Source organism: Lolium perenne, chromosome 5, assembly GCF_019359855.2.
Source record: "Lolium perenne isolate Kyuss_39 chromosome 5, Kyuss_2.0, whole genome shotgun sequence".
NCBI lineage: Eukaryota > Viridiplantae > Streptophyta > Magnoliopsida > Poales > Poaceae > Lolium > Lolium perenne.
The window spans coordinates 145,844,394-145,866,666 of record NC_067248.2 but is presented as its reverse complement, the minus strand read 5'-3'; the positions used below and the strand labels follow the sequence as shown (position 1 = coordinate 145,866,666).

General features: G+C 43.3%; 2 protein-coding genes across 2 annotated transcripts; one reads left to right on the top strand and one right to left on the bottom strand.

Annotated features, from left to right (window-relative positions):
- Nucleotides 1-780: 780 nt before the first annotated feature.
- Nucleotides 781-11,783, top strand: LOC127300163 (clathrin heavy chain 1). The gene is made up of 30 exons (XM_051330236.1): nucleotides 781-966; nucleotides 1,112-1,316; nucleotides 2,761-2,849; nucleotides 2,955-3,033; nucleotides 3,156-3,283; nucleotides 3,580-3,678; nucleotides 3,757-3,865; nucleotides 4,141-4,220; nucleotides 4,302-4,529; nucleotides 4,617-4,682; nucleotides 5,199-5,315; nucleotides 5,659-5,856; nucleotides 5,964-6,080; nucleotides 6,177-6,236; nucleotides 6,351-6,437; nucleotides 6,542-6,625; nucleotides 6,709-6,843; nucleotides 6,919-6,981; nucleotides 7,052-7,156; nucleotides 7,249-7,361; nucleotides 7,450-7,702; nucleotides 7,792-7,928; nucleotides 8,010-8,288; nucleotides 8,387-9,389; nucleotides 9,499-9,984; nucleotides 10,095-10,265; nucleotides 10,341-10,526; nucleotides 10,748-10,870; nucleotides 10,953-11,063; nucleotides 11,152-11,783. Exons 1-30 carry the CDS (start codon nucleotides 922-924, stop codon nucleotides 11,320-11,322), a joined length of 5,127 nt encoding a protein of 1,708 aa, XP_051186196.1. The 5' UTR covers nucleotides 781-921; the 3' UTR covers nucleotides 11,323-11,783.
- A 2,684-nt stretch (nucleotides 11,784-14,467) lies between these two features.
- LOC127300162 (putative calcium-binding protein CML19) lies at nucleotides 14,468-15,182 on the bottom strand. Its single transcript, XM_051330235.2, has one exon. The coding sequence runs from the start codon at nucleotides 15,061-15,063 to the stop codon at nucleotides 14,569-14,571; it is 495 nt and encodes a 164-aa protein (XP_051186195.1). The 5' UTR covers nucleotides 15,064-15,182; the 3' UTR covers nucleotides 14,468-14,568.
- Nucleotides 15,183-22,273: the final 7,091 nt, after the last annotated feature.

Below are 22,273 nucleotides of genomic sequence, written 5' to 3'. Positions count from 1 at the left end.
TAGAAAATTCAAAGGAAAAAGTGATAGTATTGTTATCATATTGCGCAGACATCCACATTACTATCACCAAAATGTTATTCGTTTTGGTTCGCAAACGGTTGCGGGCTCAAGTGCCCAACCTGTTAAGATTGAATGTGCTAGTCATAAAAAAAAACATTCTCGCAAAAGAAATCAAATACTAAATGTTTTACTACATCTTATAATGACATGATATAGTCATGCCAACGGATGGTCTCATGACTCTTTAGGTGTTGCTTCGAGCAATGAGGGCAACGTCAAAATTGTTTTTGATGATGCAGAGCCACATGGAGAAGGTTAGATGTGAATCTAGCACAAATGTAAATGGTTCATACCGCAGCGAAACAAATGGGTGAACACGATTGATGGATAGACTTGTCAACGTAATTACATGGACAAATTTCTGGTCAACTTAATTATATGGACCAATTTCTGGTCTTTTTTGTCCAACACTCTTGCGCTCTTCAACATGGCCATATATAGAAGATAATCTGGTAGTATCATTTTCATCGAATAAGGTGATCCATGAACTGTGAGGTCGATTAATTGAGCTTGGATTCAAGGTAGAAGCGAGAGACCCAAACATGCCTAGTGTGGAGAGATGACTTTCAATTCAAACCTTCACCGTGAAGGCTTCACGTGCTCACAGACAGTCACCGCTGTCTTTGAGCTCGGAAGGTAATTAAGGCGAAGCCGGAGGACTTAAACGTCAAACGACTTCCAACAGACACCCACTACTAAAAATTCCATCCGTCGTCTCTGCCCCGTTGGTTCCTCCTCCTCTCGTCCCCTCCTCAGATCAGATCCGATCTCTCGCTCGCTCGCACCGCCGGGCGAGACGCCGCCCGCCGCCCGCCGCCGACCGCCGCCGACAGTGCCCTCTCGCCACCGCCGTCTGCCGCCATGGCGGCGGCCAACGCCCCCATCGCCATGCGCGAGGCCCTCACGGTAACACCACCACACACACCAACACCGTCTCCCTCCCTCCCTCCCTCCCAAGCCAGATCAGATCTCCGGGGAGGGTCCCGGGCCGACCGACGGAACTTGACTCGACTGACACCGCCGCGCCCATGGCGCTTGTTGTTGCTTGCAGCTCACCAGCCTGGGGATCGCGCCGCAGTTCGTCACCTTCACCCACGTCACCATGGAGTCGGAGCGGTACATCTGCGTCCGCGAGACCTCGCCGCAGAACAGCGTCGTCATCATCGACATGGCCATGCCCAGCCAGCCCCTCCGCAGGCCCATCACCGCCGACTCGGCGCTCATGAACCCCAACACCAGGATCCTCGCGCTCAAAGGTAGATCTCGCCGACACCTTGCCTCCGGGATCTCGTTTCCGTGACGCACTTGCTGCTGCTGCTGCTGACTAACTTGCCTGGTCGTCCCGTCGTGGGATCTGTCAGAATTTGGTGGTGATCTCGGCATGTAGCTCCGCCGTGTAGTGTGCAAATGGCCCAGTGCCTAAGACTTTGCAGAGCAGCTTGGTTTGTTAGCTTAGAGTGGCAATTGACAATTCTGTCCATAATATTATTTTAGTAACGAATTTGCTTGAGCCCTAGGAAGAATGATGACCTGTCATCATTACGCAGACACATATTTCTTCCATTGTGGGGACAATATGCCCAGGACAGAAAGTTAGCTTGGTGATCTACTATCTCAAAATTGACGTTCAACTTGATGTATACATGCATTTTAGAAGTGTAAAATAAATGATCCGGCAAAAGGTCACATACATCTGTTTTAGCTTGTGCTGATGTTACTGATATGGTACACTTCAAAAGCTTGTGATATGTTGCTAATGGTTTTGCAACTGAGTCTGTGTGCTCGACAGCAACTAAGATTGTAGCATGGCATCTATTTTGCTTACACTGTTACCATGACTTAGATTCCGTCTAGTTGATCCTAGCTTGGACCTTGGATAGGGTACCGCAAGAGTCTGTATACACATATGCGAGTCCTTGTACGCCGTCGTTCTCATTGAGCAGATGACTTCTCCTTGAATTAGATCAGCGTATATTGTCGATTATATATTTTTGTCTGTAAATGATAGCTTCAGTTTGAGGGTAAACAGTAAGGTAGCGCCTGACACGACATTATATGTATAATAAACAATTAAAAGGAAATATGTACAAGACATGGACTTGTGGGAATGCACGGGTTACATACATCGTTATTATCCAAGTGGGGTGGGGGGGGGGGGTCCATGGGAATTATCGCGTAGAGAGAACTCCTTGAACTTGAAGTATTGGAGAAGGGCCTCTCTTTTCTAAGACGAGCCCACTTAAGACCCAGGTCACTATTTTCAAAGATATTGGACTTCTGTGGCTTCTAAATTGCCCTGAAGAATGGATAAACATGTCAATAAATAAGCTTTTTGTCAACTATTTTTTTAAAGAATGTACTCAGCTATTACCTTCCTATTTTTTTGGCTAGCTAGTTGTTATAGAGTAGAACCTGCAGGGAAAAATGAATTCGTCTGATAGGGAGCGTACGATCTGTACTCATTTGATGTGATAATTCTTTATGGTGCTTTCTACATAACACTCCTTACAAATAGAATTAGTGATGCTGATTGTGCAAATGTAGTTTGAAATTACTGATTAATAGATCGGTAGCATATTAGTTTTCTGGATTCATTTTTATTTGTAGAAACTGCATATTCATACTTAAGTCTTAAGCATTAATTTCTGTCAGCCTGTGTACTTTGATCTATGTAAATAAATTTTTCACTGAATATTGCAGCTCAAATAGCTGGAACCACACAGGATCACTTGCAAATATTTAATATTGAGGCTAAGACTAAAGTTAAGTCACACCAGATGCCTGAACAGGTAAAATACTAGATTATTCTACATTATTTCTATTTTTTGTTTAAATGACAATGTATAATTCTACTCAATGCGTTACCATTCATGTCTTCTCTTCCCCAATTACAGGTTGTGTTTTGGAAATGGATCACACCAAAGTTGTTGGGTTTGGTTACACAGACATCTGTTTATCACTGGTCAATTGAAGGTTATTCTTTGACAAATCACAGTTATTGTCTGTTTAAGTACTTCTAGGTTCCAGCTTTGCATGATTTGGCTGCTACGTATACAAAACCAAGATAATCATTGGTTTCTTTTGTTGGAATGCAGGAGATTCTGAGCCAGTTAAGATGTTTGATAGGACAGCTAATTTGGCCAATAATCAGATTATCAACTATCGATGTGATCCAGCGGAGAAGTGGCTTGTGCTTATTGGAATTGCACCTGGTGCTCCAGAGGTATGCTTGTAATGGACATTTTTAATACATATCAAAACATAGTTCATCGCTGTGGTCACACTTGAATGCACTATGAAGACCCTAATTCTTTTTGCGCCCCTTCTTTCTATTCTTTATTCTATTTATTTGATAATTTTGACCAGTCTTGGTGTCTAAGAATATAACTTGCGTATTTGCATAATTCTAAGCAAATCTACCATGGTGATTTATGACAGCATTTCTTTGTAGGAACTTATTAAATGATACCTTGCCATATCTGCTTCTCATATTGACGAGCTTTCCTTTTCACCTATCAGAGGCCGCAGCTGGTGAAGGGAAATATGCAACTTTTTTCTGTGGATCAGCAGCGTAGCCAAGCACTTGAAGCCCATGCTGCTTCTTTTGCAACATTCAAGGTGCTTTTCAGTTATTTAGTGCTGCTTATATAGTTTATCTTCTAGTGTTTAACAACTGTGCTTGGTTTTCTTATCCAGGTTCCTGGCAACGAGAACCCATCCACCCTCATCTGTTTTGCTTCGAAGGCATCTAATGCTGGAACAATTACTTCGAAGCTACATATTATTGAACTGGGCGCCCAGCCAGGTTTGTCTTTTGAACCCTGAAGTTCTACTTTCGATTATATTATTTTTTCCATTTGATTTCTTACTAGAGCAAACTTGGGACAACTAGCATGGCATAACAACAACTGAATGTCTTTATCCACGATATGAGTCCCATCATATTTAGCTACTGAAAAATGGTCTTGTACATCTTATCCTCGTAGGCTTTCTCCAAAGTGTGTTGCACTGTCATTTAAAGCACGTTTAAAAGAATTCATTCCCCTGTTTGTACTTCTGTTGCTGATTCATTTCTTGCAGGGAAACCTGGCTTTTCCAAGAAGCAAGCCGATCTCTTCTTCCCACCAGATTTCCAGGATGATTTTCCTGTAGCAATGCAGGTATTGTTACAAGTCTAAGGTATTGATACCTTGTTAGTTACCACATAGATCTAATTCGTTTTTATCTTCTTTTGATTACAGATCTCTCAAAAGTATGGCCTTGTCTATGTAATCACGAAGCTTGGGCTTTTGTTTGTGTATGACTTGGAAACTGCCAGTGCAGTTTATAGGAATAGAATCAGCCCAGATCCCATATTCTTGACTGCAGAGTCTTCTACTACTGGTGGATTTTATGCTATTAACAGAAGAGGGCAGGTTTTGCATGCCACTGTTAATGATGCAACCGTTGTACCATTTGTCAGCGGTCAAGTATGTTGTTCTGCTTTCTTCTATTACTTTGCTGGAGCGTATGTTGGATAATCCTTTTAAAACTTCAATATATCCTTGTTCCTGCAGTTAAACAACCTTGAACTAGCCGTGAATCTTGCCAAAAGAGCCAATCTCCCAGGGGCAGAGAACTTGGTAAGATCCATAGCTAATATTCTTTCACAAATGATGGTTTTACATTTGCATAACTTCCTCATTTTTCTTTATCTATGCTTATATTTTTTGCATCATTATTTAGTACAGAGTTTTGTTAGTTATTTGTTTCTTTCTAGATTTTTTTAGCTATTCACTGCTAATTTTGTCGTGCTCCATAGGAATTCTGTAGCTGATGTGTTTCAGTCTTGTACATTTTGGCACTTCATTGTGAATGAGCACTATAGCCTTCCAAAGTTGTTTACATAATCACTTCTTAGCGTACTTCTATTCCATAAAAGTTCATGTCGTTAATCATTTTAGCAGTTACCAGTAATTTTTCTCTAGATGGCAATTATCATTTTCTGCCAGAAACTGGAGTTCTTACCCCTGCCCTAGCAGTCATGAAGATGTTAAGCCCTTTACTGGCTGTAGCATTTAAGATGTTTATTTGGAATCAATATTCCTATGTCTCATTTTTATATGTGGAGACTAAGTGTTGAATTTTCTGAATTGCAGGTTGTGCAAAGATTCCAGGAACTGTTCGCGCAGACAAAATACAAGGAAGCAGCAGAGCTGGCTGCAGAATCTCCTCAGGGTCTTCTGAGGACTCCTGAGACTGTTGCCAAATTCCAGGTGCCTTTCTTTTCATGGTGCATATGAAGTTCTCAATGCTTATATACTCAGTGTTTTGTTGAGCTTTTGTTTACAATGTCTGATAAACTCTTGGTTGTTATCATTTTTTTAGAGTATTATTGGATATGAAATGTTCACTTAAGAAAGAAAATATTATCTTGTTTGCACTGGTTAATCTGCTTAAAGTGTTTACTTGCCTATTCCGTATTTGAAATTATTACCTGTTCAAAGAAATAATATTACTAAAAAAAATGTATCATATCTATCTTAAAGTATCTACAGTTAGTCTGCTTAAAGTGTAGGTTTGTTTGGCTGATTTTCTGTTCGTGTTGTTCAAATGCAGAGTGTTCCTGTTCAAGCTGGGCAAACACCTCCACTCTTGCAGTACTTTGGCACACTGCTTACTCGAGGGAAACTGAATGCCTATGAATCTCTCGAATTATCTCGCCTTGTTGTCAATCAGAACAAGAAGAACCTTTTGGAAAATTGGTTGGCAGAAGACAAGTTAGAGTGCAGCGAAGAACTTGGAGATCTTGTCAAGGTAAAATAGTGTTCTGCCATGCTCCTCGGTTGCAGAGTTTGTTGTTTTTCTATCAATTTTGTTCACTGTTGTGTCTAGAATGCTCACTCAGTGTTATGTTATTGCAGACGGTAGACAATGATCTTGCGCTGAAGATATACATAAAGGCTAGGGCAACCCCTAAAGTCGTCGCCGCTTTTGCTGAGAGGAGGGAGTTTGACAAGATCCTTATATACTCAAAGCAGGTATAGTGCTTCGGTACTTCAAATTCTTGTTTTCAGTTGTTAGACCTGTGTCCAGCTTGGATATTAAATGTCGACCTAATACTTTTGTTATTCCAGGTCGGATACACTCCTGACTACCTCTTCCTCCTTCAGACCATCTTACGTACAGACCCACAGGTAAATAGGTGGTTTAAGAAAAACTGTGCTGGTGAAACTTTTTGTGCTTGTTGGTTGGCTGCCTGATTTGCATAAATCCTTGCCTAACTGTATGTCATATATATTTGTGATCAGGGAGCTGTCAACTTTGCTCTCATGATGTCACAAATGGAGGGTGGTTGTCCGCTAGATTATAATACAATAACTGATCTCTTCCTTCAGGTAGCTTTTTTTCTTCATACCATGCTTAATATGCTTTTGTTTTTTTTGTTTTTTGCACATCTAACTACGGAATTTGGCCTTGCCTTATGCGTTTCTGTTGACAGAGAAATATGATACGTGAGGCAACAGCTTTTCTGTTGGATGTACTGAAACCAAATTTGGAAGAGCATGCTTTCCTTCAAACCAAGGTTGGCATCTCTGTTTTTCTTTGAATATAGATGGTTTACATACATTCTTCGTTACTCAGTAGCTTCTGTCTGAATCCATTTAGGTTTTGGAGATCAACTTGGTGACCTACCCAAATGTTGCTGATGCCATTCTTGCTAATGGTATGTTCACTCATTACGACCGGCCTCGTATTGCTCAGCTGTGTGAAAAAGCTGGCTTGTACTTGCGGGCCCTCCAGGTCAGTCTTTTTTGCATGCTTTTGGTTGATTCTCTTTTGCTCTCTGCTTAATTATTCTTATATCGCGCGATGCAGCACTACGCAGAGTTACCTGATATCAAGCGTGTTATCGTGAATACACATGCTATTGAGCCACAGGTTTGTTCTTTTCAGTTGTGATCGGTTATCAGTCTATTATTTCCAGTCCATTTATAACTTTCTTGCACAGGCACTTGTTGAGTTCTTTGGAACCCTTTCTAAAGAATGGGCATTAGAATGCATGAAGGACCTTCTACTGGTCAACTTGAGAGGAAATCTTCAAATTGTTGTGCAGGTAATCCTACCGAGTTTCATTTTAACTTTTCTTTCCCGTTGCTCTTTTTTCTCTCTATTCTAATTATCAGAAAACCTGTGGCACGTCTGCAGGCTGCCAAAGAATACGCTGAGCAGCTTGGAGTTGACGCCTGCATAAAACTATTTGAACAATTTAAATCATATGAAGGCCTCTACTTCTTTTTAGGATCCTATTTGAGCTCAAGGTAGTTACTCCTGACATTGATATGTTTCATTTGGCCTTTTCTTACTGTGTCCTCACCCTTTAATATTTGACTTCGTCACTTGCAACAGTGAGGATCCTGAAATTCATTTCAAATACATAGAATCAGCTGCAAGGACTGGACAGATTAAAGAAGTTGAGCGAGTTACCAGAGAGTCTAACTTTTATGATGCTGAGAAGACGAAGAACTTCTTGATGGAAACAAAATTACCTGATGCCCGCCCACTCATAAATGTTTGCGACCGCTTTGGTTTTGTTCCAGATCTTACTCACTATCTCTATACAAATAATATGCTCCGGTATATCGAAGGCTATGTACAGAAAGTATGTAACTCTTGTAATTCAGTTTTATTTGACTTATCACTTCGAATATGTTGAGTATATGAATGGCTTTTTTCCCCTCCTTTTTGTAGGTGAACCCTGGAAATGCTCCATTGGTAGTAGGGCAGCTACTTGATGATGAGTGCCCAGAAGATTTTATCAAGGGTTTGATCTTGTCGGTCCGTTCTCTTCTCCCTGTTGAGCCACTGGTTGATGAATGCGAGAAGAGGTTTGATTGTTAGCTCTTATCCTGGATGCACATGTACACCTGCCTTTTTTCTTGGTCTTATTTGTTTGATATTTTAATCAGGAATCGACTACGGTTACTTACACAATTCCTAGAGCACTTGGTGAGCGAGGGTAGTCAAGATGTGCATGTCCACAATGCTCTTGGAAAAATTATCATTGATAGCAACAACAATCCTGAGCATTTCCTGACTACCAACCCGTTCTATGACTCCCGTGTGGTGGGTAAATACTGTGAAAAGAGGGATCCTACGCTTGCCGTTGTTGCTTACAGACGTGGACAGTGCGATGAAGAACTTATCAACGTTACCAACAAAAATTCGTTGTTCAAGCTGCAAGCTAGGTATGTAAAAGTTATTTGTACTTCTGATGCCATATTGTTGGTCTGAATCTTTTTCTTTGTTGGCTGTTTTTCTTACATGATTTGAGTTGACTTATCAGGTATGTGGTTGAAAGAATGGATGGTGATCTGTGGGATAAAGTTCTACAGCCTGAAAATGAATATAGAAGGCAATTCATTGACCAAGTGGTGTCTACCGCATTGCCAGAAAGCAAGAGTCCTGAACAAGTTTCTGCTGCTGTTAAGGCTTTCATGACAGCTGACCTCCCTCATGAACTGATAGAACTTCTTGAAAAGATTGTCCTTCAGAACTCTGCGTTCAGTGGAAACTTTAATCTTCAGAATCTGCTCATCTTGACAGCCATCAAGGCAGACTCATCTAGAGTCATGGACTATGTTAACAGACTTGATAACTTTGATGGTCCTGCTGTCGGAGAAGTGGCTGTTGAAGCACAACTCTATGAGGAGGCCTTTGCCATATTCAAGAAGTTCAACTTGAATGTGCAGGCTGTCAATGTTCTGTTGGATAACATCCGAAGCATTGAAAGAGCTGAAGAGTTCGCTTTCCGTGTTGAAGAAGATGCTGTTTGGAGCCAGGTTGCCAAGGCCCAGCTGCGTGAAGGTCTAGTTAGCGAAGCAATTGAATCATTCATCCGTGCAGATGACGTGACGCACTTCCTTGATGTCATTCGTGCTGCTGAGGAAGCAAATGTTTACCATGATTTAGTTAAGTACTTGCTGATGGTAAGGCAAAAGGCAAGGGAGCCCAAAGTCGATGGTGAACTCATCTTTGCATATGCTAAGACTGATAGGCTCAGTGACATTGAAGAGTTCATTCTGATGCCAAATGTCGCGAATCTCCAAAATGTTGGTGACCGTTTGTTTGACGAAGAGCTTTACGAAGCCGCAAAGATCATCTATGCCTTCATCTCAAACTGGGCCAAGCTGGCTGTCACCCTGGTCAGGCTGAAGCAGTTCCAAAGTGCTGTAGATGCTGCCCGTAAAGCTAACAGTGCTAAAACATGGAAGGAAGTCTGCTTTGCTTGCGTTGATGCTGAGGAGTTCCGTCTGGCACAAATCTGTGGCCTCAATATTATCGTCCAGGTATGTAAGCAGGGACATCGTTTTGTATCTATAACATTTGCTAAATGTATGTTCCTTTCAGATTATCCTTTTCCATGTCATCCTTTCTGACATGCCTTCTATTCTTTAGGTTGATGACTTGGAGGAAGTCAGCGAATACTACCAGAACAGAGGGTGCTTCAATGAGCTTATTTCCCTTATGGAGAGTGGTCTTGGACTTGAACGGGCACATATGGGCATCTTTACAGAACTGGGAGTTCTCTATGCTAGATACCGCCCTGAAAAGCTCATGGAACACATCAAACTGTTCTCCACCCGTCTCAACATACCTAAGCTTATCCGTGCTTGTGATGAACAGCAGCACTGGAAAGAGCTTACATACCTATACATCCAATATGATGAATTTGACAATGCTGCCACAACTATCATGAACCACTCACCAGATGCGTGGGAACATATGCAATTTAAGGATGTTTGTGTTAAGATTGCTAACGTTGAGATATATTACAAGGCAGTGCACTTCTATTTGCAAGAACACCCTGATCTCATCAATGATCTTCTCAATGTGCTTGCGCTTCGTTTGGATCATACAAGAGTTGTAGACATAATGCGCAAGGTTCGTATCTAATGGTGGCCTTTATTCTTATACGGCAAGGGCCTTCTGTTGGTGTCCCTGTTTTATATACCATGGCGAAAGTTTGAATTGTTCTGTTATTTTTTATGCAGGCTGGTCAGTTGCATCTTGTGAAACCGTACATGGTTGCAGTTCAGAGTAACAATGTCTCTGCCGTCAATGAGGCTTTGAATGAGCTTTATGTCGAAGAGGAGGACTACGAGAGGCTCCGTGAATCTGTGGACATGCATGATAACTTTGATCAGATTGGTCTTGCCCAGAAGGTAAAAGTAGATGAATATGGAATGATTCTTTATGGTGTTACTGTTTTGTAACCAGTGTCTTTAATTCTTGATCAGCTTGAGAAGCATGAATTGCTTGAGATGAGGAGGATAGCTGCCTACATTTACAAGAAGGCTGGCAGATGGAAGCAATCAATTGCATTGTCGAAGAAAGATAACATGTACAAGGATTGCATGGAGACATGCTCACAGTCTGGTGATCGTGAGCTCTCGGAGGACTTGCTTGTCTATTTTATCGAGCAGGTTTGAATTCTTTTCGAATTGAGTTATGCCTTTTATTCTGCTTGTTTTAGCAGCATGAAATTCCATTATGGAATTTTCAACTTTGTCCTTTTGTGGCATGACGTCCCCATCTGGTTTCTTTAGTCAGCATACTAACCAAGAATATATAACTCTTTAGGGTGCAGGAGTTGTCTGCGTAATATTGCAATTCTTATCACTAAACATCTCTGGTTTTGCTGCAGGGAAAGAAAGAATGTTTTGCTTCCTGCCTCTTCATTTGCTACGACTTGATTCGTGCGGATGTTGCTCTTGAGCTTGCATGGACGAATAACATGCTTGACTTCGCTTTCCCCTATCTGTTACAGGTATTTATATATTTCCATGTGAATGTTTGGAAGTGTTCTTTATATGTACAATTTGCTATAACAATATCCTCTATGCATGCAGTTCATCCGTGAGTACACTAGCAAGGTAGATGATTTAGTGAAGGACAGGATTGAATCACAGAAGGAAGAAAAGGCCAAGGAGAGCGAAGAGAAGGAACTAGTTGCTCAGCAGGTAATCTTGAAGTGCCTTTCTTTTGGTTGAAGGGCTTATTAATCAATGCTTAAGCAGCCAGTATGACAAGTTGCATTATGTTTTGCAGAACATGTACGCTCAATTGCTTCCTCTCGCCTTGCCTGCTCCGCCCGGTATGATGGGTGGTCCACCTCCAATGGGTGGTATGGGCATGCCTCCGATGGGTGGAATGGGTATGCCGCCTATGGGTCCTGGTCCGATGCCAGCATATGGGATGCCTCCAATGGGAAGCTACTGAGTGGCTCCATTGGCTTTTGAAGAGCATAGAAGGATGTCAAATATTTCAGTTCACCCAGAGACAGATGAGGTTTGATCCCAAGCGAAATTGGTTCGTTGGAACTGTTAGATCTGCGTCATTGGTTGTTCCAGTTAATATTCTTTCGGTACCATGACAATTTTGGAGAGCGAAATCTCTAGCCGAGTTTGAGTTAATTACAGGTTGCTATATATATTACGATCGGATAGGATCAGCAGCATGACTGTGGTTAGACCCAGTTGAGTTGGGAATTGCAAGACTGGTACCATTTGTATAGGTGTTTATGTAATGAAAGTTTGTAGATCTCCATGTACACTTGCCAGCGTTGGTGTTGCAAGCCAGCCATAAACACAAACAAATACTGTGTGTATGTTACCTGTTAGGCTTTACGATCTCATGTCCAGTGGTTTGATTTCTTACCTGAAAAAGAACACCTTTTTGAACTACACTGCCTATTTTGAATTTGTTGATGGTCTATATTTTTTTCCACGGTTGCAATTTCACGCCTTTCTGCTACTGCAGAACAAGAGCACCTTCGGCGAAACTAGTGTCATTATCATCTTTGTTGGAAAGAAGATGTTAGAAGCTAGTTAGGCGTGAATTTCCAGAATCGTTTACTAAACTGGACGAGCTGCGTTCTGACACAATTCTAGAATCGTCGTTATATACTGTACCCAGTACTATATTCTTGGAAGGTATGACTAGTTCTGTTAGTGGTAACCATTGAAACTAGCGTGTTCCTTTTCAGCAAACCAGTTGCGTTCCTCAGTCTGAGCTCACAATTTCAGGAAATTCGGTACCCCTCCCTACTTAAACTGGGCAAGCAAGGAAGGGGAAGTAAGCTTGGAGGGTTTTACCTGTGTGCGGCATTTAACAACATTTGTAAGTTACTTTCGTTCCAGCTTTCCAAAAAACCCTGTCTCGCAGAGCACCAATTAACTCTTTTAGGCCAGTCTCAGTAGTTTATTTATTTGAGCCTCTGTCTCGGATAAGATTAGTGCGAGCCACATCCAAATACCTCGGTCAAGTCCTCGGTTCGAATCTGATAGAATACTTTATCTACTAAAATTCATTCACTTTTTTCTTTGTTTTTGAAACTTTCTCCATTTTTTATAGAATTTTATGACTTAGTGCGGGATGCATTCATTTTGGGTCTGAACATTAAATAAAGCAAAAAAAAAAAGAAAAGAAATTGTACTCTTTTTCATCTTAGATCAATCAAATAACTACCTGTACTGAACTAATACTAATATAGATATAGAATCCCTCCTATTTCATAATCCATTCTTATTCTATAACCCTTTCAATAAATTTCCCTAAAAAGTAGGGGATGGTCCATGAATTAATCTAACCATCAACTAAAAAAAACATAACGGAAAAGTAGGAAAAACTCTTTGCTTTGGATCTAGTTATACTTTGCGAGTATATTGACAATTCCAAAAAACAGATCTGCTAAAGATTTTGATGCCTCAGTCCTTGAAAAACAGAGTCCTAAAAAAGGAAGTGGGTTGGGCTCATCTTAAGTGGGATGTTCGGCCATTGGTTTCAGCACTGACCGTAAGTCTGAATCCTGATGAAACTTAAGTGCCTTTTACTTTGGTTCGAAAGATGACCGTCCCATTAGCCAGCTCATATTAGATATACTAAATTCAGCAGTGGTCGATTGAAATTGAGAGAATAAGCTAAATTTGACTTTCTTTTTTTGATTCTGAAATCATCTTCAGCAACTAGTACTCCTGTGAAATAATAGATTAGATACATTGACTTTCTATTCAAAAAATATTTGTTGATTCAATTAAAAGAAAACTCGCTATACCCGGCTCTGCATATTCATGCATTTATGCTCGTAGCCTATATCTGCATCCATTCCATAGTGGTTTTCATTTGTGTGTAGAAAGAGCCTGCCTTGCACATCAAGATGTGCCTTTCTTTCTCGGAAATTCGCGTTTGATCTTTCTTTCTCCTTTTTATATCATAAAATTAAAAATCCTTTGTCTCGCCCGGCTTCGCAAGCAAGGGAAAAAAGCTGTCTAAACGTGGGCGGTTCTTCTAAAACGACAACAATTCGACTTTTGCGTCGAAGCATGTAGTATAAACAACCAACTCAAACTGTTGTAAAAGATAAACTCAAACCCGTGGCACACATTTAGACAACCTTTGTCCTTGCTTTTAGGCGACTGGTTTATTTTCTTTCAGAATCATAGTCAACTTTGAACCATTGGATCACCACGTTTCTTCTTCCCTAGTCAAACTCTCAAGACTCAACCCATAAGGTCTTCTCCCCTGCTCTTGTAGCCTGCTCCATTTCTTTGGCTCCATCCCATGACCCGAACAATGTTTTACCCCTGGCCCTAAATATATGTTATAGGTTAAATGAATCATTTAGGGTCGGAGGGAGTAGTTCATCTTTGCTTCGCTAATTTCAACCACAGCCGAACCATTAATGATCCAACCAATATCTTCTAGCAGTTGCTGCGTCGATGTCTTCTAGTTTTGACTCTTGTAGAGACTCGGTGGCTGCGTCGATGTCTTCTAGTTTCAACTCCTGTAGAAACGTCAATTGCCAAGTTGCAATTTCCACATGGCTCAGGTGATCATCCTCCGCTCGGATGTGGCACAAGATGCGTCGATGTCTTCTAGTTTCAACTCCTGTAGAAAAGTCAATTGCCAAGTTGCAATTTCCACATGGCTCACGTGATCATCCTCCGCTTGGATGTGGCAGAAGATTTTAGGCCTCTCTTGCTCGAGGAATGTGAGTTGCGCAAAATACTCAAAATGAGAGTGATAATTTTGGTGGTGCTTGAGAGGTCAATAAAAAACAATGTGCCCTCATAAATAACTTGCGAGTTGTAGAAATGCTTTCTTTGGAACAATTCAAACAACTTGCATACGGACACGGAATTGAGAGAGAGGGAGTTGTAGAAATGCTTTCTTTGGAACAATTCATGTATGACTCAACTATACAAATCAAACAACTTGCATACGGAAATTTTCTAAGATTTCTATCATTTAAAATTCGTATAAAAATTGTTTGTATTAAAAGGGCACTGAACATGCGAGCCTCAACTTTTCTCCATAAAAAAAATTGTAAAAAGAAGAATAAAAAACAAGCCAGACTCTCACACCGTACCAAGATGCAACATATACAAATGAAATATCTCTATAAACAGATGAAACCCGAAAATAAAGAATTAAAAAATGAATCCAAACCCGATAAAATTCCGTCATTTACGCATTTCCCATCATCATGACCATGAACTCATCAAAGGAGAGGACGCCATCGCCGTCGAGGTCGAACCTGCAGATCATGGCCCGGCACTCCTCCAACTCCATTTTCTCAGCCGACGACTCCAACAGCTTGCCCAGCATTCGCATCAGGCTCGCTGGTGTGATCCTTGCGCCCTCGTCGCCGCCCTCCGCCGCGTACATCGTGAACGCCTCCTTGAGGCACCGGCGCCTCACCTCGTCGTCACCGGCCTCGTCCCCGTGCGCTCCTCCATGTGAGGCGGCGGCGCCTAGTTTGGAGAACTCCTCCTGGTCCAGCAGCCCGTCGCCATCGGCGTCCACCGTAGCCAGGATCGCCGCGGCCTCCTCCTCGGACACATCCTCGCCCAGCGCCACCGTCATGCTGCCGCGAAGCTCGGCGGCGGACACCTTGCCGTCGCCGTCCTTGTCGAAGGCGGCGAACACGGACGATGCCTGCAGCACGGCCTCGGCCACCATGAGTGAATGCTCAACCTTGCTTGCTGCTTCTCTGTAGATAGGAAATGAAACGGAGCTAGCTGATCACAACTTTGCGAAGCCGGCTTGACATGGAGTGGCGTCTCTGTGTGCGGGTGCAATATATATACACGAAGGAACGTACGGACCCGTCGGGCATATTCTGGTACTATGTACGGCCGTGGTATACCGGCAAAGGGTTCGAAAGATCGAGAAGCTTCTGTGGCAATGCGTCAGCAGTGCTATCTTACTTGACATCCATGTGTAAAATTGCTACCGTCATGCAGTGGCGAAGCTAGAGCACATTGTTATTGGGTTCAGCTCTTTTGCTTATGGTAAAATCTATCATTAAAATTCAACCACAGTACTAATTTATTGAAGATTTGGCAAAAATCATTGGGTTCATTTGCACCCAATCTTTCTACACCAGCTCCGCCACTGCCGTCATGGCTATCTTACTACACACTATTGCTACCATCATGGCTACCTCACCTCCGAATGTGACGTTCAGACGGGTTTACTTGGACAAAGGCTAACAGCATGGAATACTCTAGTTCAACGGTTGGGTGATATTCAATTATCCCATGAACCGGATGAATTTAGATGGAATCTTCATGTAGATGGTTCTTTCTCAGTTAAATCTTTATACGATGCAATCCTCCATTCTGATTTACCAGTCGATAACAATAAGAAAATTTGGAAGATGAAGATAACATTAAAAATCAAGATTTTTGGATGGTACCTTCGTCGAGGAGTTATTCTTACTAAAGATAATCTTGTTAAGCGGAATTGGCACGGAAATACACGGTGTGTTTTCTGTCATCACGACGAAACCATCAAACACCTTTTCTTCCAGTGTAGTTTTGCGAAATCTATATGGTCAGTCATCCAAGTAGCGTCTACCCTGTATCCCCCGACTAGTGTGGTAAATGTCTTTGGCAATTGGCTTCATGGTGTCGATGCAAGGTTTAAGTTGCTTCTTAGGGTGGGGGCGCTTGCAGTTATCTGGGCGCTATGGCTATGTAGAAATGACAAGATTTTTAACGATAAAAACTGTTCTTTGTTGCAGGTCATCTACAGATGTACAGGTATTCTCCGTTCATGGTTACCTCTTCAACGGGCGGAGAACCAAGACCTATTTACGGAGGTCTGTACACGGTTGGAGGCTACGGCGAGGGATACTTTTTCCCGACATGGGTGGCAGCATAGTCTACGGATTGAAGCTCCACACTTGCCTTAGGCGTTATATAGTTTATCGTCTCGATATGTATTTCGCCTTTTTTTCTTTTAATGCTCGTTATGGACTGTTGAAACAGCTGTGTGCATCCTGATTATGCAGAGGCTGGATGTAATTGCTTATCAAAGTAATAAAACATCCTTTATCGAAAAAAAATGTGTAAAATTGAAAAGGTTTCTGCTATCAGCCTATCACGCGTCCTTCGTCCTGTGCGCGTGACAAACCCATCGAGGAAGCTTCCTTTTTTCCTTCAATTTGTTCAATTTTATATGGAAGTGTCTAATTCCTAGTCAAATGAGAATTACTTAATTTTCAGTCGAGTGTCCTCATCCAATCTTAATTCTAACTCATAACCGACATGAATCACAAAACAATCTAACAGTTCGAACGGAGAAACTGCGTATTTTTTTCCTTCTCATTTGCTATCTAAGAGCATCTCTAGTCGCGTTCCCCAAAGCGTCCCCCAAACCGCGCCGGATCGAGCGTTTGTGGGACGTGTTTTGTTCGTGCCGCGTTTGGGGCACGTCGCTCCCCAGCCGCGTCCCCCAAACGCCTCCCCCAAATGAATATTGGTGCACAAAAATAAAGGTTTTCATTCAATTTTGATTATATATTACAAAATTTGAATGAAAACACGGCTAGATTTCATCTAAACCTAGACTACTGACCGCCCGGCGGTGCGTTCGACGGCCCCGCCCCGTCGTCGCCTCCCCTACGCCGCACCTCCTCCTGCGCGCGCCTCCTCTCCTTGCGTTGGGCGGTGGCCAGACGCCGCCGCTCCAGCCGCGCGTCCTCCTCCGCCCTCCCCTGCTGCGCCGCCTGGAGGGAGAGCTCGACGGCGCGACGAATCTGCGCCTCTTCGCGGGCACGGGCGTCGTCCTGGAGCTTCTTCTCCGACTCGAAGGACTCGACGAGCGCGCGTTGCTGATCGGTCGTCTCGTCCGGGTGCGGCCCGTCGTCGTCGGACCACTCGAACTCGTCGTCGTCCTCCACCTCGGTCTCCTCCGCCTCAGACTCCTCCTCCTCCACATCTGTTGGCGCCTCCATCATCGCCGCCGCCAACACGTCGGCCTCCGCCGCCAACTGGTCTGCCCGCCTCCCCCAGATCGCCGCCAGCGCCGCCTCCCGCTGCTGACGCTCCTCCACCGCCAGCTGCTGCTGGCTCTCGATCGACTCCCGCCGCCGGCGCTCGATCGACTCCCGCCGTTCATGGTACAGCGCATCCCGCTCAACGCGCTGGCGCCGGTGCTCGTCAACCCACCACTGCTCCATCTCCTCCCGGTACCGGCGCCGTCGCGCCTCTTCTCCCGTCGAGGCGTCGAACGCCGCAACGGTGTCGCACTGCTACTCGTGCCACGCTGCTGCCGCCGTGGCCTCGTCAGCAGCGGGGCCATGGGCGCAGAACGCCGCTAGATCCGCCGCCTGCGCCGCCTCACGGTGCTGGCGGGCCTGCTGCTCCATTGCCTCCCGCCGCTACTGACGGTGTGCACGCCACCGCTCTTCCCGGGCCGCAGGGTCGGTGTCGACCTGCGATTTTGGGACTGCAAGTGGAGGAGACGGCGGTGGAGGGAAGTGGCCAGCGCCGGGGCGGTTCGCCATTGCCACTGGTGGTGGAGGAGACGGCGGTGGAGCGACGAGGGCTGTGTTTGTTGCCGGCGGGGTGTGGTGGCTACCATTGAGCCGGGAGACCTTTTATAGACGTCGGCGTCGGGAAGAAAGCGCGGGAACAGGCGAGAAGAGGCGGGAAGATCGTGCGGGAACGGGTGGTGGCGTGCGAATGCCGGCGACGCGTGGAGGCTGCGCAGCACCGACGAGACGTCTCGTCTGCCCCTCCGTCGCCATTAAGGCAAAGATGCCGCCGTGTGTCACTGCGCGCGAATAACTTCCGTCGCGAGGTAGGCGACGGTTAGGTTAAAATTAAATGTGCCGCTGACGGGTCGGCCCCGCCACTCCCCGCCTCGCTTTTCGTTGTGTCCGGCGTGCCTGGAGCGTCCGCTGTGGGACGGGGACTGGCTCGGGACGCCGGACACCGTATCGGGACGCGCCGGACAAAATTCGGGTTTGGGGAACGCGGCTGGAACGGTTTTTTGGTCCGGCGCGCCCCAAATTGCTTTGGGGGACGCTTTGGGGGACGCGGCTGGAGATGCTCTAAGTTGCAACTCATGACTTGCAAACTAACGTTCTAGAAATCGACTGAGAATTAAGCCAATTCCAAGTTAATTAAGAATTACAAAATCCATTTTATATCTAGCGAAAGTCAAAGCAACATTTCATCAAACTAAATGAAAAAACAAGCGTGATATTTTGCATGCAAATCATAGATTCACAAGTGCATTCAGGAACATAAGAACTTTATTACCAATATATTATAACACGTTACAAATTAATAACTTCAATATCATTACATTACCAATTGTAACAAGTTACCAATTAGAAACTTTCATACCAATACAATGGCAACTTCATAAATCCTCGGATGGCAACTTTAAAGGCGATTTTCTTGTTGAAACATATGGGGTATAGTATTGAAGCTTTCATTGAAACAGACATGACTATGAAGACATATCGTAAATAGGGTTCATGTTTTGAGAGCTAATCATTTTGAATTCTCAAGTTATAAGAATCTCTTTCTACATGCACACAAATATCTCATATTTTTTCTTAGTACATCGTCGCACTCTAAAACCTACACGGACAATCACGTGGTAATCTTGTTCTTTTATTTCCATTCCATGTGTTTTAGGGAACATTTCATGCATGCCATAGATTTGTTTATAATGGTCATATTGTGATATTTTATTTCTCTTAATATAGATTAGGATATATGTTCAAGTTTATATCCTTTCAAGATGTACATATAATTTTGTTGCAATAGATCATTTGTTCATATAACCTAGATATATTGAGCTAGAGATTCACAAAATCACCAGAAACACTTTGCTTATTATAGAAGTGATTCACATATAATAATCTCTACATTGATAGGACTAGAAGAATGATTTATTTCTCCTTAGAGTTCCATTTTTTCTTATGTTGTTATACTATGTGAGTGCCTTGCTTGACGATGATGGGGAAAGAAGGAGTGCCAAAGCCTAGTTTAGTAGAAAACAACCACCCTTGCCTCCGGGGCTTACACTTGGGTATTACCAGGATACACAAATTTCAAATATTTCTCGTAGAACACCATGCGAAGCAGAATTTTGAGGTTCATAATTCGACGTTCTTACTTGGATTTGCACTTAGGTGTAACTATTTTAGAGCTCTTATTATGTAGTAACTGCAATTACTTCCAGGACAAATTCAACCAGCTTCGGAGCTACGATGCACCATTGACGTGCTACACCAGGGTCCAGGCGAATAATACATGCTTAATTACAAGAGACCTTGGATCATGTCCCCCCCCCCCCCCCCCAAAACTAAAAATTCTAGCCTCACAAGAGAGGCCACCCCACCTTGACCAACCGTGCTCTCTACTCCCAAAATTGATGCGAAACTAAACCCGACAAATCTCACTCTCACCCATTGGTCATCTATTAATAAACCACCCTCACAACTATGATCAACACTGTAAGTCCACGCAGATTTCTATTCAGACACCTGGGTTTTGATATGCTATGCAATTCGGAGTATGTTGTCCTGCCACGGCCCTATTACACCATAGACAGGCTACTCTCACGCCCGAGATTAACCAAAACACATATGTAACATAAACATGTGACCCCTCCTATCCTATTAAGAAAGATGACCCATGACCTCTTATGAATAGTGTTGCTTTATAATAGCTTATGGACGTGCCGACACATTAGTTTAGGAGCTATGTGGGACAATAAGGATCGGAGCGTTGGTTTCGCTGGCCCAAGATCGTGTAAGACCTAGCATATGGACACACTCACAATCTTGCTCATGCTTATCTATAAACATGGGCAGGCATCTGTGTCTCCTAGCAGTGCAGTGCACGGTGAGCTATAGCTTGTATACCCTTCAACCTTATAATACTAGAAAGCTTTACATGTCGCACAGGTGTAGTTTAAGGTTTAACTTCGTCTATGAATTCACCAACAAAACATGGGTCATGCGCTAAAAAATTCTAGCTACAGACCATTGCGATTGTATTCATAAAAGCTTTGCAATGGCCCAATTTTCATGCCGTATATAATAGAGGAGGCTGCTTACCAAAAATATCGACCACACGATCAGGTAAATATAAACAATTAAATGAAAGCAATTCAACTAGAGATAGCTTAGTCTCCGTGTTGTAGTATACTACATCTACTTCTTGCTCGAAGAAACTGGCAAATTCTAAGGGAGGATGTGTGTTTGATCCTAATCCAAGCGCCGCCTCAGTGACTAAGCCAATAAAGTCTCCGTGTTCAATATTCTTTTACTATAAATATAAGGAAGATGATCAACAGACGAGAAACTGCACTAAGTACCTAGCATACAAAGCTAAGGGTGAGAGTATGACTTTCGACTCAGCTACACTTGTGTTAAATGTTGTAGACATTTTTTTGGTCGACACTCCTAACAGTACTTGGGTACATAATAGTGGATCAGTTACTAACATATGCAACTTGATGCAAGAACTGATAAGGTCTAGGAGCATGGCGAGAGATGAGGCTGACATTCGAGTCGACAACAAAGAAAGAGCCACCACGTTAGCAGTCGGCACAATTCAAATTCATTACCTACAGTTATACCTATGTAATTTATTTGCTCCGCGTGTCATACGCGTATCAAGTTCCCTTAATTGCATCAACTAAGCAGAGCGAGTTAATAATAATTGTGAATAGTTAATTATCGAGGAAGGGTCTAGCTAGAGACACATATATCATGCTCCATATATGTGAAAGCAAATGAAGCTATTAACTATTGAGGAAGGTTAGAGGAAAAAGTCATGCACAGTGCACGTTAATATCAGGATGACATGGTTGACGAATAAATTAATTCTATATACATGTTAGCTAAGATATGAGCATCTCAGATGTCAAATAATGTGGTCCTTGTTCAGCAAGATTTGAGGTCGTCTTCTTTTGTGGTTCTTGTGGTGCAGATTGGTCCAGGTCGAACCAGAAGAACTTGTTCACAGAGATATAGTAGAAGGTAATCATGCAAAAAATAAAAAAAGATAGAGGGAAACTAACAAGGCAACAACAACACTAAAATCAGAATGAAGAAACAGTCAAAGATTGATTGTACCGGAATGGATGGAATAATTCAGTCAACCAAAGAATTTGTAGAATTGTAAAGATATGGCTAATTAAGCGGCAGTGATCCATCACTGCGTATGCACAAATGGCATGCACGAGTCATACATGCATCGTCAACGGCGGCATGAACATTGCCCATCTTCATTAGCATCAGTAAAATTGTATCCTTTAGTTAGTAGATTAATTAGTTTAAGCACGATAGGTTCAAATGCCTCAATTATAAATAGACTAGGAGGGTCAAATGCTACCACCTCATGTACCTCGCAAAAAAAGCTAGCTCATGACAAGCCTGACCGATCGAAGAAATAACACTATAGGAATCGAGCTAGACGCCGACGGCAGCCCTCGGCGTATCGCCTCGGCGTCCAGGTCCCTCGGCACATGGCACCATGCCGTCGGCGTAGGCGCGGCTGTCGGCGTACGCGCTGACGGTGCTCGTTCACCCGTGGGACCTACATATGCCATCTACGAATTTTTAAAAAATAGAACCATTTTGACATAATTCACACTAGTAAATAAATAATAGAAATATAATATAAAGTAATATGAGAGAGAAAAATAAAGAAAAAAAAACGCTATATGCCGACTGCCGAGGGTGGCCGTCGGCATAGGAGGGGCATGCCCTATGCCGAGGGTGCCCCTCGGCGCTGGCTAACGCCGTGAGCGGGCGGTGACGGTGCGGGCTGGAGCAGGGGCGATGCCGGTACTACGCCGAGGGCCAGGTAGACGCCGACGGCTGCCCTCGGCGTATCCACCTCTACGCCGACTG